General features: G+C 46.6%; 1 protein-coding gene across 3 annotated transcripts in view; it reads left to right on the top strand.

Annotated features, from left to right (window-relative positions):
• LOC104270419 (alpha-actinin-1) overlaps positions 1-21064 on the top strand; it is a 45715-nt gene that overhangs the window by 13803 nt on the left and 10848 nt on the right. For 2 of the 3 annotated variants that reach the window (XM_009864783.1, XM_009864782.1), the window contains exons 6-13: positions 5526-5607; positions 7185-7270; positions 13780-13872; positions 15172-15402; positions 15944-16091; positions 16642-16792; positions 19149-19257; positions 19767-19907. In XM_009864783.1, coding sequence (XP_009863085.1) covers positions 5526-5607; positions 7185-7270; positions 13780-13872; positions 15172-15402; positions 15944-16091; positions 16642-16792; positions 19149-19257; positions 19767-19907 — 1041 coding nt within the window. Of the gene's footprint in view, positions 1-5525; positions 5608-7184; positions 7308-8603; positions 8693-13779; positions 13873-15171; positions 15403-15943; positions 16092-16641; positions 16793-19148; positions 19258-19766; positions 19908-21064 lie in introns of all 3 variants that reach the window. The other variant, XM_009864781.1, reaches the window with a different exon arrangement.

Here is a 21064-nt window from a genome sequence, read left to right as displayed (position 1 = left end):
TGCGGTTTGCTGAGATTCGTTTTTCACTGAATCTGTGCACACGTGGAGTGAAACGTCACCAAGAGCGTAACTAATGTGTAGTTACCAGGGCTAACACATAAAAAGTTTGACCATCTGATCTCGTGGGATGAGTATTACAGATTGTGTGTGTGCTTGTGATAGGGAGCTCATGCTTCATTAGCTAGGGAAATAAAGATAGAAGCCCATCATTAATAGACCTGGGCCTTTGCATCACTGTGCAGATAGGCAGTATGTAAACGAGTTAATCAAATTAGCTGCATCCTTGAGGCAATGAATTGTACAATGCCTGGTCTGCTTTTCAGTAACCTTTAAGATTTTTGATGTCTGGCAGAGCCATCAATTATATTATCTGATCAGTTTTAGTGTCTGGAGTCAGTACATGATGAATAAACAGTAGGAAGAGACTGTACCTGTTTACATAAACAGAAGTAATAAAAAAAAGAAATTATCGGAGCTACATTTTCAGTGCCTGATGTTGGGAAAATAAAACCAGCTAAGCTGGTGTTGTTATGCATCTGACAAACCCAGCCATGTAAATGCTACAGCACTCTCTGTTATCAACAAAGCCCTAAGCCAAACCTAGACAGCACAAGAGTGAGGGAAGAAAAATTATTTGGTCATAATGCCTGCAGAGTTTTTAAGGTGAAACCAAGGGTGATTGTCCTAGCCAAAAGCAATGCGGATGGGAAGGGATTGGTCCTCCTTTTGGAGTAAGGTTAAAGGGAACCAGCATCTTTGTTCTCCACTTCCCTTTGTTCCCATCCTTCATCAGGTTCCCTCTGCTCTTCTGCAGTCTTCTGACTCTATCATTTTTATTGTCATTCTGTCTCAGCTACTCCAAAGGCATGAGATTAGATGCGTGTTTGAGAATTCTGCTGCAGCTGAAATCTTGAGCAAATAGCTAGGAAGGACTTAGCTCAGAGCCTAGCTTTTAGCTCTGGCAGTTGACGTGTGCTGAAGGGAAGTTGCCTTTTTTTTATGCTAGATCTTTGAAGCCCACTTGTAGAACATATAAACATAGCATCTTTCTGAACTCGGTATTTGCCTGGACTGTTTCTGTTTCCTCCTTTATTGCTTTTTTCCTCCCTTTGGCTCAATTCAACTGCTTCTTGCCCTTCTCCTTGGAGCCTATTTTCCCTCTCCTTCTTCTCTTAAAATCAAGTGAACAAAAAATAATAAACCAACCCCAACATTTTGAATCATCCCTGGCTCTGCAGGGGACTTATCTTGCAGAGAAAGACATCACAGCGGACAGTAGATTAGCGTCCACCTCCAGGTCTCTTCCAACTCTAGGGAGTGATTAATGGCATCTTGGTTGTTGTGTGCCTTTGGTGATGTTGTTTGTATTTCTGTGTATACACACACACCAAATGTCCAAGATAGAGAGGTGAACATCAGTCCAAGCTGCCAAGAGGTCCGCTCTTTGGGCAGCATTCTTTTAGTGTTTTCTGCTCCTTCACAGGGGCTGTGTCTGTGCTGCAGACCCTGTATTGGCGGCGCATGCTAGCAAAAGGTAGCCAGGGTAGCTGCATGTTTTCTTCCTAAAAGTTAGCAACTTCTTTTGCCAGCACAACTTTGTATTGAGTTTTTGTTCCTAGCAGAGCTGTACTAGTGGAGCGAGCACAATTCTTTTCTGCTTACATGCACTGCGTAGCTGCAGTTGCTTGCATAGGCCAGACCCCAGAATAAAAGGTGCGAGACCACCCAGCTTGGGGTCAGTGATTCCTTGACAACACAGCTTCCTATTGGGTTAGATGATTTCCATGTAGTTAGGTGATTTCCATGCAGCTCACTGTAGATAAGATCTTGAGATTCAGCTCATGGTCTGTGTGTGAGGAATATGCAGAAGATGGGGTTTCCCTTCCTCCTTTTACCCCTGGCTGTCAGCTCAACTGTGAGCCACATCTAAGATCTTTTTATCAAGGTCAGTGGTTGACTGATGGCTCTGACACCCCCTCATATATCACAATCCATCTAGAAAGACGGTCTGTGTACTCCCATGTTGGATGCTTTTATTATGGATATTCCTGAAAGCATGAGTCAGGCCGATTGGATTTCTTTCCTAGTGTCTTCAACTCTGGCAGATATAGTAAGTGCTTGCTCTCCTTCCATTTTCCTCCCCCTCCATCTCCTTTCCTGATTGCTAGTTAATACATCTTTTTAATGTCACACTGCAATAATTGTCATGGCAACCTTGTGTGCTGCAAGGCCTTGGAAATAGCTGGAGGAGGAGAGAAAACTCCCCATGTGAGTTAGGGTTGTGGTGGAAGAGGGGGAGCCATGGCAGCCTTTAGTCAGCAACACCAGAGAACATGCCAGGTGGGCATCTGTTTAGCAGGTTTGCTCTCTGTCACCATTAAAACAACGTAATTCCTCCAAGATAAAGCTAAAGCTTTCCTTGTGGTTGGCCCGGCTAGAGCCCGGCACGTTACTGCTCCTCTTCATGTCTCTGCCATTTCTGCATTCATGTAAATAGAGTGGGTACCGAGGCACCTCTGCAGAACCTCATCTGGGTCAGTGCTCTTCTAGGGGGGGTGTTTCAGCTGCAGAAGGAATCAAGGGACAAGTGACTTGGCTTTTGTTTGCTGCCTTTGAGTCCCTAAAGCACGCCTGCAGCCGTGGTGCTGCAAGGCTTGGAGCTGCCAGGCCAGTCTTTACTGCTTTATCCCTTTTCATGGGAGTCAGCTGAAATAGGTGGTTTGAAATAATGCTAAGCTGGTGTATGATGAGATGGAACTGAAAGCGGTGGCGTTTGGAGGAATTTCACAAGGCTCACAACCTTGTTGTGGTCTTGGACAAGCCCTGCATGTCTCTTGCACAAGGAAGCATCACCTTTGTGGTGAGCAACTCCACTGACTGTCCATGAGATGTGAAGCTGTTCCCATAGGGAACAGAGTCTTGCTCAGGTTTAGCTCTCTGCTCCTCTTGGAGCTGTTCTTGGACTTAGGTAACTTGCTTTCAGTAGCAGTGTCTTTAGCTTCATTCCTCTAGAGAGTGTGTGGCCACACATCTTTTAGATATGAAGTAGAAGTCTGCTGGCTTCATGTAGGTGAGTCTCCAGTTTCCCGTATGTTAAGACTTCCAGCCCTTCCTTTGGGAGTGCCCAAGCCAAGTAAGATTTCCCATCAGGAAACCTCTCCCAACTTCCAGCTTGAAATTTCTTTTTAACCTTTGACAACATCGCTTCTACTGTTGTTACTTGCAAACTGATAGGAAAGCTATCTGCAGTGAGTTTGCTCCTCCCTTTCCTCTGGGAGAGGCTGACAGGTCTTCAGGCAGCTCGTTCAGATGGGTCTGGGCTAAGGAAGAGTCTGTGTTCATGCTGAACATTCTGTCAGGGGGTTAGTAATGCTGTGCTGAACATCATCAGCACAGGCTGGGGTTTGGTACCCAGTGGGTGACATGTGTACGGAAGAAGAAGATGGTACATGGGCTGAGGGGTGGACTGGCAAGGGAGCTGCCACTTGACGTTTCTGGGTGCTTCTGCACATGAGTGAGAGAAAGGCTGTTGCTTTGCCTTCCTAAATGGAGCTAAGGCCCCATCCACGCGTAGTGAACAAGATATGTTATATACCAGCCAATCTTACCTCCTCAAATAAGGCTTTTGGTTACCCGTTGGGTTCATCGAGGTTTCTCCAGGCGCAGGAAACACGTAGGCTTGTTGAAGTCAAAATGGAACCAGCCTCTAATTCCATGGCATAGGGTAGTACCTTGTGGCTGGAGGATAGTAAAAATCCCCTGCCTGCACTGCTGCTAAACTCTGAAGAGATGGATATAGATATAGATAATGTATCTGATGTAGTCACCACTGAAAGTGTATTACACAGGAGTAAAGTACTATTTAACACTGAGATAGGGATCTGTTACCATGTGCGACAACTGCTGGCTTTGTCACAGTGTGCCTACGCAGCGTTTCCTTGCTTAATATTGACTTGTCCCAGTGGGCTGTTACGAATCACTGGTGGTGTCTGTTTCAATGGCCTCTGTGTGCAGTTTACTTTTGTAGGTGAAATGTTGCTGTCACCCAAAGGAATACGACGATGCTGTGGAATGCCACCCTAATGGTTATTTTAATTCCTATTTTAATTCCTATTTTATTCCTATTTAATTCCTAATGCTGCAGGAAACTGCTTTTTTAGAATAGCTCAGTTCCCTTGTTTGAATCTGAGGGCTACATAACAACCAGTGCCCTAAAGAAACTTTTCTGCATGCCCATACCTTGTCTGCACAAGCCTGCCTGGTATCATCTTTCATGCTGGGTGAGTTCAAAGGAAACTGCCTGTTGATTGGAGTTCAGGGACAGCTTCATCTTCCAAGTCAGTGCAATAAGCAGAGGAACATGTTCTCCCATAGAAAAGAAAGAGAACATGGATGCCACTCCAGAAAGAAAGTGAAATAATTGTACTCCTTATCTACTAATTTTTAAGGTGGATCTCAGTGTGAGTCACACAAATGACAATACGTGGGGAGTACCACCCCATCCTTCCTCTCTCCTGAAAGGCACTTAGCAAACAAGGTTCATGTGCAACCTTTCCTCCAGCAGAAGCCACCTGTGCCAACAGTGGAAGCTGGTAGTGCAAATGTCATTTGGCATCTCTGAAGTGGATTGATCCTTTGAAATAACTGAGCACCATGCATATACAGAAATAGGAATCAGGCTTGTAGGAGGGTCTCATACAGGCTGGTGGGTGTCTTGTTGCTGACTGTTATATTTGAATGCTGGAAACAATTTCCAGAGGACTTTCATTTCCAGTGACATCTGTGTTTCATATTCTCTGTGTGGCTTTAAAATCTAGTTACCTTTGTGATATGACTCGTGATGTGATAAGTCACATTTAACTTTGTTTAGGATTTGATGACTGTGTATTCATGTCCGTATCTGAAGTGCATCCTGCCACAGTAGAAGGCTTCTGTAGGAATAGAAATGTACTAAGGAAATGACAAGTCCTGTGCAGCACCTAGGAGGAAAAGCAATACTCAGGCAAAATGGGTACTTTTATGTATATTTATTTTGTAGAAATTGTTAAAACATTTCTCTTCCTCCCACTCAACTGGTGTTCAGCAAACTGCACACTAGCTAAGGACAGGACCCGTTGCAGATGTTGTTACTATTTTAGTATTGCTTAGATGTTCTAACAGATACATTGCTCTGCAGTTCTTTAAAATGGAAGTTGCAAACCTAATATAAGCGTGAGATGTAAGTGTGAGATATGGCTGTTTACTATCAGTATGATGTGAAGCTAATTTTACTTTGGGCTCCAGACAAAATGTATTATTCCTTCTTGTTGCAAAATTATGTGTTAATTATCATATCATGAGACTGCAGACTCTGCTTTCAAAAGGAAGCTAATTATTTCACCTTGCTACGTGAGGATTTGCACATAATTTTCTCTGGACAGCACAGTTACCTGAACCAAATCAAGCACAGTAGCTCTGTTTTGAGTGAAATGCTGTGTATCTTGTTACAAATTGATGCTGATGCTCTGGCTCTCTTTCTTTCCCAGGATGACCCTCTCACTAATCTAAACACAGCTTTCGATGTGGCTGAGAAATATCTGGACATTCCCAAGATGCTGGATGCTGAAGGTAAAGTAGAACCCAGTGGCTTTTAATTTGCTTTTTCTCAAGAAATTCCCCACTTCCTCTAGGTGGATTTGTATTGTACAAGAATTCAGTAACCTCTGAATGCACCTTCCATCACCACATACTGAAAGCGTATGAGTGGAATAATGAATCACATGTTTTGCTTCCATCTTCCTCCTGCGCCCCTCAGTCTCCTGAGCCTGGTCTGGAGATCTTAACCTGGGGCTGAGACGCCAGGCAGAGATAGGCTGTGTCCACTGTGGGCTGAACTGTTCACTTTCAAGAATCAGGCTTAATACTGAGTTAATGTATGGTGCAGGACTGCATTCCGTTTGCCTCAGATTTTTTTTCTGGGCTCTGGTGATTATAAACTGCTGCTTCTTGATTACTCAGAAGTGTTGGGCATGAAGATCCCTCACTGACTGGGTCTGGAGCCCAAGGCAGGGATCTGTGATGTTCAGAGGTGCTTTTGCTACTGTCTGTGACTGCTCCCCTCATGCCACTGGGAGAGCAAGGATTACTTTTCAGAGCCTTGTTAGGAACAGCTTGACAACAGTCTTTGAAGACTGTAACTCTAGAGTGCAAACAGCAGCCTGAAATAGTTCATTGGCTGTTGGCTGTTAGCCTGAAGCCAGCTGGTTTCAGTGGTAGAAGCTGTATTTCAGGCTCAGTTTGAGCAGGAGAAGCAATTAAAGGCTTTTGTTAAATAAGGGAGTGAGAGGAGCAAAAGGGAAAGATGGGGATAGGACAGCTGAACCCAGTGAACCTGTGTTTGGGTAACTAGGGTGTTCATATTTTTAGGTACTATTTCCCATCCCAAGGGATAAGGCTTGTTTTCCCTGCATTCTTCATGCTGAAGTTCACAAAAAAAATCATGAGGTTTCTAGAGTAAGATTAAAGTGCTTCTTGCCATTCTGTAGGAAGTAAAGCCACCTCCAAAACAAGTGGATCTATCTTCAGATCTCAGCAAAGCTAGCAGTGAAGAAGAGGGCCCCTTGCAGGAGCTCTCATTGCTCTTCTCTGATCACTCTCCTCCCTCATGGAGTGGAGCTAATGTGCATTCCTCCACACCATTAATTCTGATCTCTGGAGGTGTTGAGTTTCCCCTGAAACGAATGAAAGGGCCTTTTGAAATTCAAGCTATCATTGGGTTGAAATGGAGGATGGGGACATGGAAAGGAAGGGAGAAAAGATTTTTTTCTGAAGAACGTCATGGAGGAATTGAAGTGTAATACGTCTATAAAAGCCATGTCAAGCTGCTGCCAGTTTGGATGGATTCAACCCAGCATTCACAGTAAAGTTCCCAGGACAAGGAAGTGCTGTGACACGAGACACGCTGACATATGGCTGCATTAGCCTGGCCAGACCCTGGAAGCAATTTTCTCATGAGGGAGGGGAACCAGGAGGGTAATCCTGGCTTCTGAGAGACACACATCTTCTGGGGGCCGCTGGCAAGCCCTGTGGAGTTGCTATGACAAACATGTACCCCAGCAGGCCTCCTGGACAGTTGTGGTTCTCCCTCGCCTTTGCTTTCCTCCCATCAGTTGATTGTGCTCTTAACGTAAGGTTTTTTTTGACAGACATTGTTGGAACTGCCCGTCCTGACGAGAAAGCCATCATGACCTATGTTTCTAGCTTCTACCACGCCTTCTCAGGAGCCCAGAAGGTATCACAGGATCCCAAGCTCCCTCCACAGAGCACACCTGCTAATGTCCAAACCTTTTTTTCTTTCTCTCTCTCCTCTCTAGCTACGGGCATCTTTATTATTATGTTCTTGGTAGAGTTGGCTGTTGGTTCAAAGTGGTGCCCCAGACATAGTAAGTGGGGGCAAGGGAGCCAGGAGTCCCATTTCAGTGGTCGCAATACTTTCTGTGGCACTTAGGTATGCCAGCACCTTGGCACGCACACAAATTCGTGGGAGTGGGGAGCTCTGCCTTCTCCATTTGCCTTCTGAACTGCTGCCCTGACCGCCAAGGACCTGCAGCCCCTAGTCCTGAGAGACAGGAGCTAGGATGCTTGGTCTCACAAAGGTGGAGACCACCACATAGATGCTCTGCTCAACAGGACACTGCTGCCTGCTCCCACTGGAAACAGTGTTGGTACCTATTCGCCTTTTTTCTTTTCTCTCTCAAAGATGGAGAAACGGAGCTGACTTGGTGCTCTTATGAAGGGTTCAGTGGATACCCAGAGCTTTATCTTTTACGTTATGTATGCTGCAGGTTCCCACACCCTTGCTTCAAGGTCTGAACCTGCTGCTTTCACAAGTTGTGCCACAAATCCAGTCGCAGTTCACCTGGGGCTGATGAAGCATGTCTAACGATTATGTCCGTGGTGTTTTTGGAAACAGAGCATTGCTTATCATGACTGAGATGCCTGGTTTTGTTTGTTCATTTCTTTTTTTTCCTCTTTTCTCACTCACCACACTGGAAATCAGGCAGCTGAGTCCTTGCTGCGTCTGCCTGAGCTGTTTTCCTGCTGGTAATGGAGCCACTTCAGGGAAATGTTTTTGTGGGTGAAACCTTGTAAACCTCTCTTGCCCAAACCAGTCGGCCTCCTGTACTTCAGTGCCGTAGGAGCAGGCAGTGTGTGTTGCGGCAGAGCAGATACTGAGTAGGAAGGTTCTGATCTCTAGCTCCTCAGCGTACAGAAAGACCTTGAGCACAGGCGTTCGGGCCACCGGGACAGCCTGCTGGCATCCTTGGGCTGGGACCCCAGAGCGCAGCTGTGAAGGTGCAGAGCCCAGATCCTCAGCTCGGGATCCCGCTGGACTGGGGGGGTGGGAGGGAAGGAGGGAGGGATGCCGCTTTGAGCCACAAGCCAACGCTGCTAGCCACCTTCTGATCCGAATTCCCAGCTCTCCGCATGGAAATCTGTTTGGCCTGTCCTGCAATGCATGATGGGAAGTTCTCTCCCCCTCTCTCACGCCACCCATGACTGTTTTGTTTTATTCTACATGCTGCTTCTTACTTTATCCTTTCAACCTCTTTTCCTTCTCTGCACAGATATTATAGGCACGCTAAGGCCGGATGAGAAGGCCATAATGACCTATGTCTCATGTTACTACCACGCCTTCTCAGGGGCGCAGAAGGTGAGACTTTACCGCTAACAACCCCCTCTCCTCTCCCCGCCCCGCCCCGACGAACGGGCCAGAACCCCCCTGTCCAGCCCAGGGCCTTTGCAGGGATGTCCAGTGCCTCCAGCCATGCGCTTGGATGTGCCGTCTGTAGTCTTGCTGGAGAAGCGATGTAAATGTCCTCCCAGACTCGAGCTGCTCCTTTCCTCTGGTTTCATCCCCCCAGTGGTGGAGAAAGCTTTTGGTAAAGCTGGCATCGAAAGATGCCTGAATATCTGCTCTGACAGAGTCAGTACGCTTGCAGTGAGTCGTGGGCATCGCCCTGGCCACCCAATGCGCCTCCAGAAGTCCCACAATCAGATCAGCCTGCCCCAAGATGTCACAGCCTGTCTTTCTCAAGCGGCCATCCTGCCTTCCACGCTCAGCCCCGGCCAGGTCAGGGGTCTTTTCCTAGGCTGAAATCATCTCGACTGGTGACATAGCACTTTTGTGCTCCAGCCACAAAGTCCATTCCTACCAGGCCTTGAGCTTTCTCAAATTCACATGCTTCTCCATTCCTTGCTTCTCCCTGGTCATTCTCCTGTTTCCCAGACCACCTATATGTTTTATTTCTCTTTCCTCTGCTTTGCCTGTTTCCATAACTTCAGTCCTTCTTCCTTGGCTTCCTCTTTATTCCAGAGTCTCTTTGCCTGGCATGAGGACATTTGTCCTCAGAGGAAACAGATAGTCAGTTCGCCATTGGGCAAACTTCCTCCAAAACAGCAGTTTCCCTGCAATCTTTTGAATAGAAGAAAAAGGTCCATCCTTTCCTCCCATGCCATAGCCGGCCTTGGCGGCAGCCTTTCCACAGCATCACTGCTAATTTCAGATTGTAGGCTTTGGAACAGTAAACTCCAAAGTTCAGGGCTGCACTCTTCATGTTACAAACAGATGTAAAATCTCGCTGTTTCCCTCAGCCACAACTTCTTTCTTTCACTAGGCTTTCTCTATTTGAGACACAGCCCGTGTGTTGCCTGGCTTGAGGGTTAACTTGGCTCCAGAAAGAGTCCATCTCTTTTGAACAAAGCAGCACTGATGGTCACAGCGTTGATGCAGACACCATGCTGATGCTAGGGCACACGCTGGCAGTAGATTCCAAGGAGCAGCTCTTTAGTTCAAGCCTTTTGTTCTCTGCCCTGTTTCATATAAATTATGTCTTGTTTCCAAGGAACTGAGAATATGTCCCACAGCAGTGCAGCAGACTTGCCTGTTTGGCGTGATTTGTGTAGTCATGACTTTTCTACTAAGATCCTGCTTTGTGAATAGTTCAAAACCCTTAAGACCAGGCTGCAAGCTCCAGCCAGCTGCTACTTGCCTGGGAAGACTGTAGCCTCAGAACTCATGCCAGCCCAACAATAAGGCCTGCTGCTTGCCAGGTGCCCCTGAGAGACTGGTCCGTGCTGTCTGCTTAAGCTGAAGAACTCCAGGTTGAGGAAACAGCAAACCACAACATAAGGAAGGTTGCGGCCTGCCACAGGAGCAGCCGTGCCCCTCGCCAATCCCTTCCTCTTCTCTCTACACCCATTCCATGATTTGGAAACCCGCTCAGCAGGTCCCACGCTCTTATCAGCAATTTAAGGTGGATGCTAAGTCTCCTGGGATAGCTGGAAACAACCTTTTACTGCCTCAGGACCTGAACCAAGTAGCTGGAGCAAGAACTAGAGATGGAGCTTCTTAGTAAAGTCCCATGTAGTCTAACTGGCTTACAGGAAGGATTAAAGATTTAGTCGTTTATTCATTTTTTTAGCAGTCCTGGTGGGCCAGCAACTCAACTGTGCCCTGCAGGAGGGGCACAGCTCCTTTTTGGTGCTGCCCTAGCTGTACATTAGCCAGCTGCTGAGTGACACAGATTCAAACCCCCGGGCAAATGCAAAGTGATTACCGAATACAAGCCCCAGCCCACATTGTAATGTGTTGCCACCTCGTGCACGATTAGGTGACTTACTATGATATCGCTCCATTTTTTGTTCAGATTTTTCATTACTGCCACCAGTCCTGAAGGGTGAAGTCCCATGAGCCGCTTTCTGCTTCTTTCACTCTCTTATACTGAGCCTTTGAAGGTACAGGGTCCCCAGCCTGACATGTGTGTGTAGATGGCTGCTTTTCTTTATGCCTTGTTTTATATATATATATATTTATTTATATTTATAGGTATACTTGCTTTGGTTGGTTTGCTTGTTTTCTAACCGCTTCTGACTTTCACACTAAATGCATGCAACTACTGGTTGGCTTAATATTTTGTAAACTTGATTTCTGGGGTGGAAATTTCTAACTACCGTTTTACCATTTCATTAAGAGATTGTATTTGACATACAGCATACAGTGGTCCTCTGAGGCCAGAGGACAGGAACAGGCAGGCATCTCCCCTACGTAGCACTCTGTGGGAATGCCTTCCTTTATGATCCTCCTCAGCAAAGAAACCTGGATCCATGAACTAGAGAGGCAGCTAACTCCATCCTAAGCAATCCAAGTCAGGGTTGAGAAGTACAGAAAAGGCAAAGGGCAGAGAGATTGCTGCTGCTTTGACTTTTCAGATAGCCAGATATTCAATGTACCAAACAGCACACACGTATCACACAGCAGGGTGGTATCGAGCAGAATGCCCTGGGCTTGCCCTCCCCACAGTCCCTGAGTGCGAGCAGGATAATGTGGCAGCACGATGCGGCTCTGAAGTTGGTCGCCTCACCCAGGTTCTCTGAGATTACAGGTATGCAGCTTCCAGACCCCAGGATGGTGCATCTTCTCAGTGCTGCTCCATGGCTTGTTTGGAGCCACCGTGACCATCCTAAATGCATCGTTGCCTTTAGCATTGTGGGGAAGCCAAAATTGCTTTTTCTGCCCCGCTAATGAAGGTGTAGAAGCCTTGGCTTCATGTAAATGCCTCAGTATGCCACTCTTCTACCTGAAAGTATTGTGCTGAGGTTGCCATCGCCCCAGCTCAGCTCACCAGCAGCAGTGTGGGAGGGATTGGTGCAGGTTAACTGAAAGCACTGGCATCCATTTGCCCTGCCTTGCTTAGAGCAAGTCAGTGTCACGCTTTGCTCATGACATTAATGATAATCATGGCCACGGAGCCTTTCCCACTGCTGCAGCAGTGACACAGTGTTGCGTAGAGGAGCCTGGAGTGGGCTAGAGCCACTGGGAAGCAACTACTGGTAGGAGAGAGAAAGCCTCTGTGCTTCAGCCCTTAGGATAGTACAAATAATGTCGTAATTGCTGACATTTAGAGGGCTTTTGTGTTTGGACAGATGTTCAGCACGCATATATACACACACGTGTTTTAAAAACTTGGGCAGCTGGAGGAAATCTATGGTCAGATACATGTAAATAGGCTTCCGCAAAATGGGGTCCCTCCAGCACAGCTGGCTGCTGCTGCAGTGAGCTCTTGGGGTGTGAAAAGAAGAAAGTTAAGAGTGTGCAGGGAGCACCTCTCCTGGGACAATTGTGATAAACATCTAGCACCACCACTTCCCTGCAGTCACTATGCACATGACAGTAGGGCTCTGGAAATGTCTTTTTGACCTACTGTTTCCTCCTATGTCTCTGGGTATCAAAAACCCACTCCATTAAAGTATGAGCTGTAGTTAAAAACAGATCAAAGTACAGGCTTTCTTAAATGTAAGCATAATTTGCTCTTTTTGCAGATTATTTGTTTTTAAGTGAAACTGCTCTTTCTCCTGTACAGGTCCCTCTCATGTGTTAGTTAAAGTAGTTAATACCTGTCTATCTGCTAGGTGGCCCCCTTTAGTGAAGGGACAGATGAGTGAATAGATGTTGTCACAGCTTCTTACAAATCCGTAAGATTGCCAGTTCCCCTGGGACCTCAGCAATCCACACAGCACTGTATAGCCTATGACTTTACGGATATTCTCGCTGCCTCCTCCATAAGGAGGACTGCTCCCCAGGGGCCCTGTGGGTAGCTTCAGCACCTTCCCCAGGTGCTGGGAGGGTAGCCGGGCTGTGGTAAAAGGATGCTGAGCTGACATCCATAACACGGACACATCCTCCAAGGCTTGGCAGCGTGGTACCTGCCGTGGTAATGATAAAGGGAGCTGATATCCACAGATACGTGCTGCGCGAGACTCAGCCTGCTGTGTGTTCCCCATGCCATGGCACTCCAGGGCAGACTAACTGCTCCTGAGTTCATAGCTGGGATTTTTTTCTGATCGTTACTTTGTTCCAAATTCATGTTTTAACTTGTTCAGCTTCCTGCGGAGAACAAGGTTTTCGTTCCACAATGGGGAAAACAAATCCGAAACAAAAACAAACAAACAAAACTAAGTAGTAACAACAGGCGCTTTTTTTGGTGCAACTTTTTCTGGGAGAGTAAGCAGAAAGATTACCCAGAAAGGGAAAAAAATCCTCAGCTGGATCATGAGACCTTGAATACATGGTAGGTGTCATGCGGCAAGATGCTGGAGGAGGTGGCCCTGTAGTGAGTGCCAGAAATACAAAGAAAGATGGAACACAACTCTGCTGGGCAAAAGTTAAGATTAAGAGGAGTATCCACCAACTTATCTTCCAAACAAGATAGAAATTTTCCAAAGTCCGGTCCATGGATTAACTCTGTTTAGATAGTTCTGTCCTGGGATAAAAGCCTGTGAAGAGTCTCATCAGTGGGACAACCACTTGGTTACTGGTGTTGCAGCTCTGAAGGTGAGGGAACACCAGCTGGTGAGGGAGGTGGTGGCAGAACCCCTCGTCTTTGTAAAAAGGCAGCTGGAGTCCCTCTGGTAGAGAGCAAACAACAGGACCCTCTCATAGGAGCAGCTTCAGAAAAGGTACATAAATGAGGTTGTTTCACAACACGTAGGGTAGGATTGGTAGAGCAGAGAATCTCTGAAGTAGTGTATTCACCTGAGAAGGGAAAAATAAGTTATTATAGAAGGTCAAATGGAAAGCAAAGAGATCAGAACGAACATTCTGAAGTGCAGGCAGGTTGCTAGAGCTGGGGTAGGAGACTTTACCCTCAGGTATGTAGCAGGAAGCTAAGGTGCAAGCTTTGGTTTGTTTATTTTTCTTTTCACACTTTTCTCTCCTCCTGTTTTTCTTCTCTTCATCAGGCGGAGACAGCAGCAAATCGTATCTGCAAGGTGCTGGCAGTGAACCAAGAAAATGAACAGCTCATGGAAGACTACGAAAAACTGGCCAGTGATGTAGGTGTCCATGGTGCTGTTAGCTTTTAGATGGTGGTATGTGCAAAGGAATTGTATTTAATTCTGATAACTAATCTTGGGGAATGCTATTGGCCCGTGCTTCCCTGGAAAATTCTCTTTTTTTCTTCTTCTAGCTTGAGAAAAATTAAAGATCAAACTTACTAAGGCAAGAGCAATCTACAGAAACCTTTCAGAGAGAAGCTTTGAGTTTCTTCATTTATTAAGAACAGCCACAGAAATACTAAAATGAAAGTAAAAACCAAGCTGGTTTAACTTGCATTCCTCAGAACTATATGACTTTTTAACATAGAATCATAGAATGGCCTAGGCTCGAAGGGACCTTAGAGATCATTTTAATCCAGCCTCCCTGCCACCAGGGACACCACCTCTCGACTAGATCAGGCAACACATGGGGACCTAACAGGAATCGAAACCGTGACCTTAGCGTTGTTAGTACCACGCTCAACTGACCGAGCTAACCGGCCCCCTATAAATCTTCCATACAAATTATACAGGGAAGTCAGGAACTGGATGAGAGAGAATGGAAGTTAGATAATTGAGGAAGGCCATATGCATTTTCTGATAGTCGCAAAGAATCTGTGTAAGACGCAAGCTGGAGGCTGCTTTGGTTACTTGAGAAGGCTGAAGGCTGACAGACTGACAGCTGTGAAACCACAGAAGTGACCAAATGTGCACCGGAGTGTGTTTGTGGAAGATAAATAGCAGGAGGAAGATGGAGAACAGAAGGGCAAACGTAGCCCGTGAGCCTGGTTTCAGCCTGGTCTGAAAACGATAGCTAAAACCCAAAAACTTGTGCATGATATAGAGTGCCCAGTGCATTAGCACTTTGCTGGCTCCTCAGGTAGGCTTGCAAAGGAGGGCTATTCAAAGAGCAACATTGACTTGAAGGAAGCTAGAGTGGTAAAAGTGTAGCTAGAGGCAAAAACTTGATTTCTCCTGTCAGACGCCTTCTGGAGATTATATGACTTGGAGCATCCTTTAGCTGTGCAACAGTCCAGCAAAATTTTAAGGCTTTTGTGTAATGTGAGGACATGATTTGGTCCTAATTGTGTGAAAGCTATGCCTTAAGCGGTGCTGCAATAAGTGGTGCTGCTTATTGAGTTGCTCATTAGAAGAAAAGTACTTCCAAAAAAGCTGGCAAACTTTTCTTTACAAGCCCTTCTGGTGGCAGAATCTTTCTGACAGCAAATGTAAAAGTAAAGGGTTCCTAATGAGATCAGAGAAACGCTGTAGTTTTAAAACAGTTTTAAATTCAAGGCTTGTCATTGCTCATTCCAGCTGCTGGAGTGGATCCGTCGCACCATCCCCTGGCTGGAGAACCGGGCCCCGGAGAACACCATGCAAGCCATGCAGCAAAAACTGGAGGACTTCCGAGACTACCGCCGCCTGCACAAGCCTCCCAAGGTCCAAGAGAAGTGCCAACTTGAGATCAATTTCAACACCTTGCAGACCAAGCTGCGGCTTAGCAACAGGCCAGCCTTCATGCCTTCAGAAGGGAAGATGGTCTCGGTGAGTGGGGGTAACTGCTCATATATACCCCAACCATGCCTGAAAACCAGGACTACTACATTCTGCCCATGGGTTAGCAGAGCATGCCTTGCCTTCAGAGTGGGCTGTTCTCTGGTGGGAACCCTACAGAATAGAGCTCAGTGAGGCATTAATATGAGAGGATTGAGGAGTTGTTGCTTCCCTGTATCTAAACAGGACTGAAGCTCTTCGCAAGTTGTGTGACTTTATGAGGAGATGTCTGGGTGCTTCTCATTTTTTTTAATTGAAAAGTGGTTGTGTATTGTTAAAGTTTCATAGAGAGAAGTGTTTCGAGAGGGACTCTTACGCAAACAGGTATATCCTGCCACTGCTATTGCCGCTTATCTTAAGTATGGCCCTTCGTCTTCCTGACCTCTCTGCACAACCCTGTAGGATAAAAAGCCCATGTCCACCCACTCCCTCCAACCAACTGGACCCACGTAGTTCATGGAGACGAATGCCAATGTACATCTTCCTCCCTCATCTTCTGACCTGCCTTTTCTTCTCATGCTCCTCTCTCTAGGATATAAATAATGCCTGGGGTGGCCTAGAGCAGGCTGAGAAGGGCTATGAGGAGTGGTTGTTGAATGAGATCCGGAGGCTAGAGAGGCTGGATCACCTGGCAGAGAAGTTCCGGCAGAAGGCATCCATTCATGAGTCCTGGACAGATGGTAACGCCAACCTACTGCTTCCTATTGCCTGTCCGTTATGTAGGGAGGAGGAGATGGATCGTGCATAAGTCCTTCCGTGTGATTTTCCTCTCAAAAATGCTCTGTTTGTTTCTTATTTTGTAAGAAAATAATGCATGAAAAATTAGTTTGGTCTCTGTTCCACTACATCATGGGGCCACACTGGCATTCCCTAACTGTTGCAAAATGAGAACTTTGGGTAGAAAATCACTATGGAGCAGAGGAAAACTTGCCATAAATGCCGCAGTTGGCATGTACAGGACCAGCATAGCCCGGTTTGCACATACTGAGACGAGTCCGGTATAAACTGTGACAGCACAGGCTCGAGCTGCACTACGTGCCCTTTTCTGCTGCTGATGGCAAACTCAGGCTCCGTGGTTTGAACGTGAGGGCTGGCAAGCCTCGGGCAGGGTGTCTGGAGTGGGGCAGCTGCCCCTTTGAGGGCCCAGGGGGCTACATGGGTGGCGTGGAGCTGGCTTTTGGGGCATTTGGTCCTGCTCTTCATTCTCCTGTCCTTTGGCTCCCTCCCCAGGTAAGGAAGCAATGCTGCAGCAGAAGGATTACGAAACTGCTACCCTCTCAGAGATAAAGGCCCTGCTGAAGAAACACGAGGCCTTTGAGAGTGACCTGGCTGCACACCAGGACCGCGTGGAACAGATCGCTGCTATTGCACAAGAGCTGAAGTACGGCACCCCAGCGCACGTCCCGTCTTTGGGGCCAGAGTGGCTTAATCAGCTCTGCCCTCTGGAGAGCCAGAAATCAATCCCTGTGCAAAAATGTTGGGAAGCCCTAGTGTTTCCAAACAGTATCTAGGATACTGCTCCCCAGTATCTGGATGCATCAGAAGAGCAGACCAAAAAGCGGAAGAGTTGTCAGTGCTGATGAGGGGGCAGCAGAATTGTATTCCCAAGCCAGGCTGATATGATGCTATGAGCCCTTGCCTAAAGAGCCTGACCTGCCGCTGGTGCCTGCTGGGTTTCAGAGCTGTAATGCCATCATACTTTTCCAGGAACAGAAGGAAACAGCAGAGGATAGCAGGCTTTTGGTTTGGTCTTTTATTAAAAAAATAAAATCTTACTCTGGCAGGAAAAAAAGCTGCTAGTGCTTGAGCCCATCATGGCCCCTTTTTCCAGGAATACTGCAGCATATGGACTCCAGTCAGCGTTTGCTCCAGGGCATCCCCACAGCAGCTCAGCTCTTTTCCTGCTTCCCCTGGCTTTGAAACCTTCACCTTCACTCCTTTTCCTGGAGTGACACAGGGTACTGGGAGAAACAGGGTCTCCTTAGGGTGGGAGGTTGATCGGTAGGGATTTCAGGCAGGTAAAGAGCTGGCCTCTGCAGCACAGGGAGAGAGATTTTTGAAACCCTGCATGTTTCTTGGCAAAAACAGTCTGAACTACTTGGCTTTGACTTCGTTTCCCATTTTAAAAGTATTTTTATGTCACGCTGGCCTGTCTCAATTTAGTGTCTGGGTTAAGATCAGTCATTTTGGGCTGAAGAACTGTTTTTCTCTAAAAAATCAGGATTGTTGGATCAAGATCGTTATCTCTTTTAATGATACTGATTTACAGAATTGCTCCCTTGTCCACTGGAGGATTGACCTTGGACTAGGAGGAGTGGTCAAGGCAATCCTCCATGTCAGTAAGATTAAAACCGAGGCTGTCTAGTCAGCAAGCATTAGCTGGCCTGCCCCTTCCCAGGCACATGCTACATGCCAGCCAGAGCAGCTGCAGCTGAGAGCGACAGGGAAGGATGGAGGCTAAGCTGCAGGAGAGGTGATTTCTTCAAAAGTGTGAGAACAACGGGCTCTGCCATCCGTCCGAAAGCCATCTTGCCTCTCAGCAAAGAGGCCGTGCCCTCAAAACCCGTGGCTGAGCTCTTTTCTCCCCCAGAGATGTCTGGAGGAAGCCACTGCGGCTGCCCAGGCCAGGTGTGTTTGGGGGCACGGCACATTCGCGTCCCTGGCAGGAGTGGTCCAGCACAGGGGCATTACAAGGTTTTCAGAAGCAGTTCTGTCATCTGCAGCAAAATAGATCAAGGAACTGATCTGGATTAAAAACTCTGCAAAGAAGAAGTTATGTTTAGCCCAAATCAGTTTCCTGAGGAGTTTGCCGTAAGACTCTACCAACAGTTATGCCCACACACCTCGGGAGGGCAATACAGTGATGGGAAGAAACAAGGCAAGAGGATACTGTTGAAGCTTGTGTTCCTCCTTAGAGAAATGCTCATTTTCTGGACCAGGGTTATTCAGTAGCCCAGTGAGTTATTCTTCTTTCCTTTTCGGGGCTGACACTTCCCAGCTTGGCTGATCTGCCTGCAAGTTTCTTCCTCTTTGACCATGTGCAGAACCAAGAGCACAAAGCAATACAAGACCATAAGCTTGAGTTTTCCCTCATGCTCTCCTTCCCCCAGCAATGCTTCTGCCAGCCCCATCTTCCCTGAGTGCCAGTCTGTATAGACATCTCAGCAAAGCACTCCCTGTCAGGCAGATGATAGTAGAGAAACCTAGACTGTAATTCTGGGATTGTCCTTAAAAAATGAATGGATTGTGTAATTTAGCTATTCCTTGCCACCTGTGCTATGAAACTCTTAGAACCATCTTAAGCAGTTTCTTTGCATTCATCATGAAATCTTTGCCCATTCTGGCATACAAGATGCAGGGAATCAGGCTGCATGATATTCTTAAACAGAATACAGGGGCACATCGCTCTATTCATAATCTCTTTATTCCCAGTTTGAGCAAAAGTCTGTACTCCCCTCGGTGCCAAGTTATTCCCATCAGGCAGCCAGCACCAGTGTTTGTTGAGGCCTTGCGCGGTGGTTGTTTTTCTTCCTGTTCTGTGCTGTTTGATAAACCATAACATATACAGTGTCTCCAAAACTAGATACTGCTGTCTCCCTGACTCACTTTACTTGCAGAGACCATGAGCTCTTTCCTGAGCCTGTCCTCAGGGCCCATAAGATTTCTAATGGGTTTCTCTGTCTTCTCTGAAAGGTCTTTATTTGACTGCTTGTCCTTTTTTCCCCCATCCTTTGTAGTGAGCTGGACTATTATGACTCTCCCAGCGTCAACGCCAGATGCCAGAAGATATGTGATCAGTGGGATAATCTGGGTGCCCTAACCCAGAAACGTAGAGAAGCCTTGGAGGTGAGATGTTACAAGTTGGACCTTTGAGGTTGCGTGGGTAGGTCATTTGTGGGAAGCAAGCTGCAGTGGGCAGGAGCAACCAATTTCAGCTCCTGTGAACTCCTAAGAACATCCTGAACTATAAACAAGGGCTACGCTTCAGTATATTTAACCTTCTTTTCCCCTTCCAGCCCAATTATGGTGCCATTCATTTGCTCGGGTTAGTGATTTATTTCTGCTTTTCTGTAGATTTGATTCATTTATACTTCTCTTTCTTTTAATTTTGTTCTGCTTGAAAGGGCTGTCCTTGTTTTGGTTTATTTTGAAGGACCTCAAATTTTTCCCTTGGAGGAGGAAGTCCATCCTGTGTGTAGTCTCTTAACAGCAGAGAGATTTTTATGGTAGTGACATCCCAGAAGTACCAAGGAGGTCTGAAAGGAAGGAGCAGCTCAAATAATCCACGTATCTATGTGATTATTCCTCTCTAAACATCTTTCCTGATTTTCTTTCTTTTTTTTGTGCATGCCCAGAGGACAGAGAAGCTACTGGAAACAATTGACCAGTTGTACCTGGAATATGCCAAGCGAGCTGCCCCTTTCAATAACTGGATGGAAGGGGCCATGGAGGACCTGCAGGACACGTTCATTGTTCACACCATTGAGGAGATCCAGGTACAGAGCAGTCATTTGCACCAGTCAGGCTGAGACAGAGAGAACCCAGGGGTCTCCTGCATTCCTAGTGGCGCCAAATTTCTAGGTCATATTATGGTGTTTCTGTTCTTGTGACTGAGCCTTAGCAAGAGAAACAAAAAGGAGTATGTTTTTCCATGATTTCCTCCAAAAACCTTGATCTGAGTAAGCGTGAATCATGCTCACACCATCCTATCTAGATACAAAGAACAGAAAGTGGATTTTTCAGTGTAACTCCAGAGTCTTGTTAATGAAAGCCTGAGAATTGAGAGAATCTTTTAGGATCTTGTGGGGCTTTTTTAACCCACACGAGCAAAGCCTGGTGCTGCTCACAGGTTCTGCAGGCCAGTTGTCTCACGTAATGTCATGCCCAGGTCGTTTGGTCCTATGTGGTAGGATGTGCAGTGAGGGCAGCTATGGAGCTGCAAGCTGAGTTTCAGTGCGGAGCACAAGAAAAATCAGGGTTGTCCACTTTGATGGTGGATTACCATTTGAAGCTAAAGTCTTTTGCCTCCTGCAAGGCAAGACAACAGAGACAGTATCTCAGTTTTCCCCCTTCTGAAAGGGCTTTAGGGAAGCAACATGAGGTATCTTCAGGTAATTTTCAGACCTCTGAGAGCAGGAATTACTCTTCCATTTCTCGTGCTTGATGGGCTCATGAGAAGAATCCAAGTCAGCGCTGTGCAGGAATGGCTGACTGCAATGTGGCCTTCAGTGGGGCAGCAAAAGAGAGACCAACAGGAGACAGTGCAGCCAAAGGGGTGGAGGGGTTGTGAGATAGCCCTTCACTGGTGTCAGCTCTGTTACTGAGTTGATACTTGTTTCTTCCACCCTTCCCTCCTAAACAAAGGGGTTGATTAAGTCCTTCATAATGCAGAACAAATCAGAACAGCATTTGATCACTTCCATCATGTCTTTGTGACTGTTGTATCTTTCCCACCCCGCTAGACTTGCATTACATCTCTATGGCCACTGCAGCAGCTGCTAAATAATGAGTCACCACGTAAGGAAGCAATTTTACAAGAAGTAGTTACAGTATGTGTGTTGTAAGAGTGGTCAATCACGCGGTTTACTTTCATTCCCTCTTCTGTCCATGCTGCTCCCTCAGTTATCCTTGCACATGCCCCTCTGCCCCCCGT

The sequence above is a fragment of the Apaloderma vittatum genome, unplaced genomic scaffold (genome assembly GCF_000703405.1).
Source record: "Apaloderma vittatum isolate BGI_N311 unplaced genomic scaffold, ASM70340v1 scaffold41952, whole genome shotgun sequence".
Taxonomy (NCBI): domain Eukaryota; kingdom Metazoa; phylum Chordata; class Aves; order Trogoniformes; family Trogonidae; genus Apaloderma; species Apaloderma vittatum.
Note: the sequence above shows the minus strand (reverse complement) of the source record. Positions and strands in the feature narration are given on the sequence as shown.